The 2,580-nt window shown below is 44.7% G+C and overlaps 1 protein-coding gene across 1 annotated transcript in view; it reads right to left on the bottom strand.

Annotated features, from left to right (window-relative positions):
• The window catches only part of LOC125482487 (sperm flagellar protein 2-like), a gene marked incomplete at its 5' end in the record, with an annotated part of 5,058 nt that extends 2,619 nt beyond the window's left edge, over positions 1 to 2,439 (bottom strand). The window contains 3 exons of the mRNA XM_048594571.1: positions 298 to 420; positions 1,900 to 2,091; positions 2,263 to 2,439. Of these exons, the coding sequence (XP_048450528.1) occupies positions 298 to 420; positions 1,900 to 2,091; positions 2,263 to 2,439 (492 nt within the window). The remainder of the gene's footprint in view (positions 1 to 297; positions 421 to 1,899; positions 2,092 to 2,262) is intronic.
• Positions 2,440 to 2,580: the final 141 nt, after the last annotated feature.

Below are 2,580 nucleotides of genomic sequence, written 5' to 3'. Positions count from 1 at the left end.
CAGGATGTGATAGCACTGGAGAGGGTGCAGGGGGAGATTGACCAGGACAGACAGAGAGAGAAGGAGAGACAAAGAGACAGAATGAGAGACAGAGAGACAGAGAGAAAGGGAAAGACAGAGAGAGAGGGAGAGAGAGATACACAGAGAGAAAGAGAGAAACAGACAGACAGGAGTATAGGAAGGCAAAAAGAGAGAGAGTAGGAGAGAAAGACAGAGGTGGATAGGGACGCAGAAAGAGAAAGAGCAAGAAAGAAGGGAAAGGAAAAAGACAGTGAGAAAGACAGAGGGTCTCCTTACGGGCAGGGTGAATTTGAGAGGATTCTTTATCAGGTCTATGATGAACGGATGCCTCAGTAAAATCTGAAATGGAACAGGTTCAAAGTTCTTTGATCCCAAATCTTTGTACACCTGAGTTAAATGCTGCAAGAGAGAAGAAAAGTGTAAGAGTGAGTGTTTTGTTTAGATTTGACAAGAGAACATCACAACCAGCAAATCCAAGGGTACCTTGTTATCCATTGGGGTTTGGAGAGCTGATAGTGACTGGACATGGCAGTGTCTCTGCACAGGCAGGACAGGCCACTGGCCCAGGACAACCCCCAGTGAGCTGACTAACACCAGCATTCACAAAACAATGTCTGGACCTGGGAACATAGAAACTAGCAGCAGCAGTAGATCATTCGGCCCTTCAAACCAGCTGCACCATTCAATATGGGCATAGCTGATCCTCGATCTCAATGTCATATTCCTGCTTACTCCCGACATATTTTTTACATTTTAAAGGTATCATTCAACTGTTTCTGACCCACTGACCAACAGCAGAACTCACAATCACAGGATTACTAATGTACACAAGGGATCACTCAGTGATAAATGAGCATTATTACTCAGTACCAAGCTCCTGCTCTTTCCTGTTTGCTTGCCTGTGGGACGGCCTCGATTGGACCTGTCAGTAACACATTTCTGGGCAGTACACTCTAACCTGAACTAACTGCTGAATAAAAACGCATTTTTTTTCACATCATGTTTGCTCTCTTGGCAAACTACTTTCCATCAATGTCCTCTCATTCTTATTTATTTTACCAGCAGAAACAGATCCTCTTTATAATAATGGAACCATTCTTGTGAATCGCCCCCACAATCTCTCCAAACCAATCACATCTTTCCTATAACGTCAAACCCACAATCCTCCAACTGGGGGTCTAACAAGTGTCTTGTACAAGTTCAGCATCACCTCCTTGCTCTTGTACTCTTATGCCCCCATTAATAAAGCTGAGGATACTGTGTACTTTATTAACAGCTCTCTCCATGTGTCCTTTCTGTTACCTCTTCAAAAAATTCTAGCAAGTTCATTAAATGCAGTTTTCCCTCTAGAAATCTGTGCTGATTCTTCCCAATCATCCCCACCTTTTCCATCAGTGACTACTGATTCTATCCTGAATAATTGCTTTGAGAAGTTCCCCTACAGCTGAGATTACTGGGATTATTTTTAAAACCTTTTTTGAAAAAAGCTGCATTTTTTTTTTGCAAATTTCAAATCTTCCAGCACCTCCTTGAGTCTAGGGAAGACTAAATGATTATGTGCAGTGCCCCCACAATTTCTACTCTTCCTTCCTTCAGAATCCTTGGTTACATCTCATCTGGTCCCAGTGCCTTGTCAATTTTGAGGCTCACTGACCAATGCATTGGCCAATCGCTGAACTCAGTGACGAATCACAAGACTCACTGACAAATCACAAGGTTCAGCAACCAATCACAGGACTCTGCGACCAATCACAGGACTCTGCGACCAATCACCGGGTTCAGTGACCAATCACCGGGTTCAGTGTGCACCACCTGTAGTGAGTTTCTGGTGGCTCCTTGCTACAGGAATGCAGGTTGTGTATCTGCAGTGTAACCTACCTTGCAGTAAAGCTGTTCAATTTCATATTTGTTACTGTGGCGATGAGTATCCTCACTCTTGGCAACCCCATGTGTTAGGATCTGAAACAGTGCGTATATTGGCACCATCTCGGCTGAAGGAGAAGTTTCATCAGAGGTGTTGAGAACAATTGGAGTCTCCCTTACAGACTGCCGATCAATGCATGGTTCAGACTGGATTAGAAGATTAAAATTGGATCATTGTTAAATTGGTCTCCACTTGTTAAAGTAAAGAACCTTCTATAAAATCCCCCATCAAACACCCTGAGGACAAGGGATAGCACAGGGTTAGACACAGAGTCAAACTCTCTGCACAGTTTGTCTCCCAGCTTTCCAAGTGCTCACCTTGAGTAGGGTGGAGTCTGAGTCTGGATTCCAGGTCAGGATTATTCCAGAAGCCAGGCTGAGCGATCGGTGGAATCCCTGGGCTGGGTCTCGGTGAGCTGCAAAGTACAGCAGCATGTTGTTATATTCCAGCTCTGGTGGCGACCGGCTCCCATCAGCAAACAGAGTGAAAAAAACCTAAGGCCAAACAGGCACTGTGTGACTGATCTGCACAGATAGAGACAACACCAACAGCTGTACTAGAAAGACAATACAGGCATTGGGAAGGGGTAGGGGCTATGATAAGGCTCAGGGAAACAGTGTCCGCTCAGTGGGTAG

The sequence above is a fragment of the Rhincodon typus genome, unplaced genomic scaffold (assembly GCF_021869965.1).
Source record: "Rhincodon typus isolate 14 unplaced genomic scaffold, sRhiTyp1.1 hic_rhity00011115, whole genome shotgun sequence".
In the NCBI taxonomy this organism is placed as follows: domain Eukaryota; kingdom Metazoa; phylum Chordata; class Chondrichthyes; order Orectolobiformes; family Rhincodontidae; genus Rhincodon; species Rhincodon typus.
The sequence above is the reverse complement of the archived record's forward strand: the minus strand, read 5'-3'. Positions and strand labels throughout refer to the sequence as shown.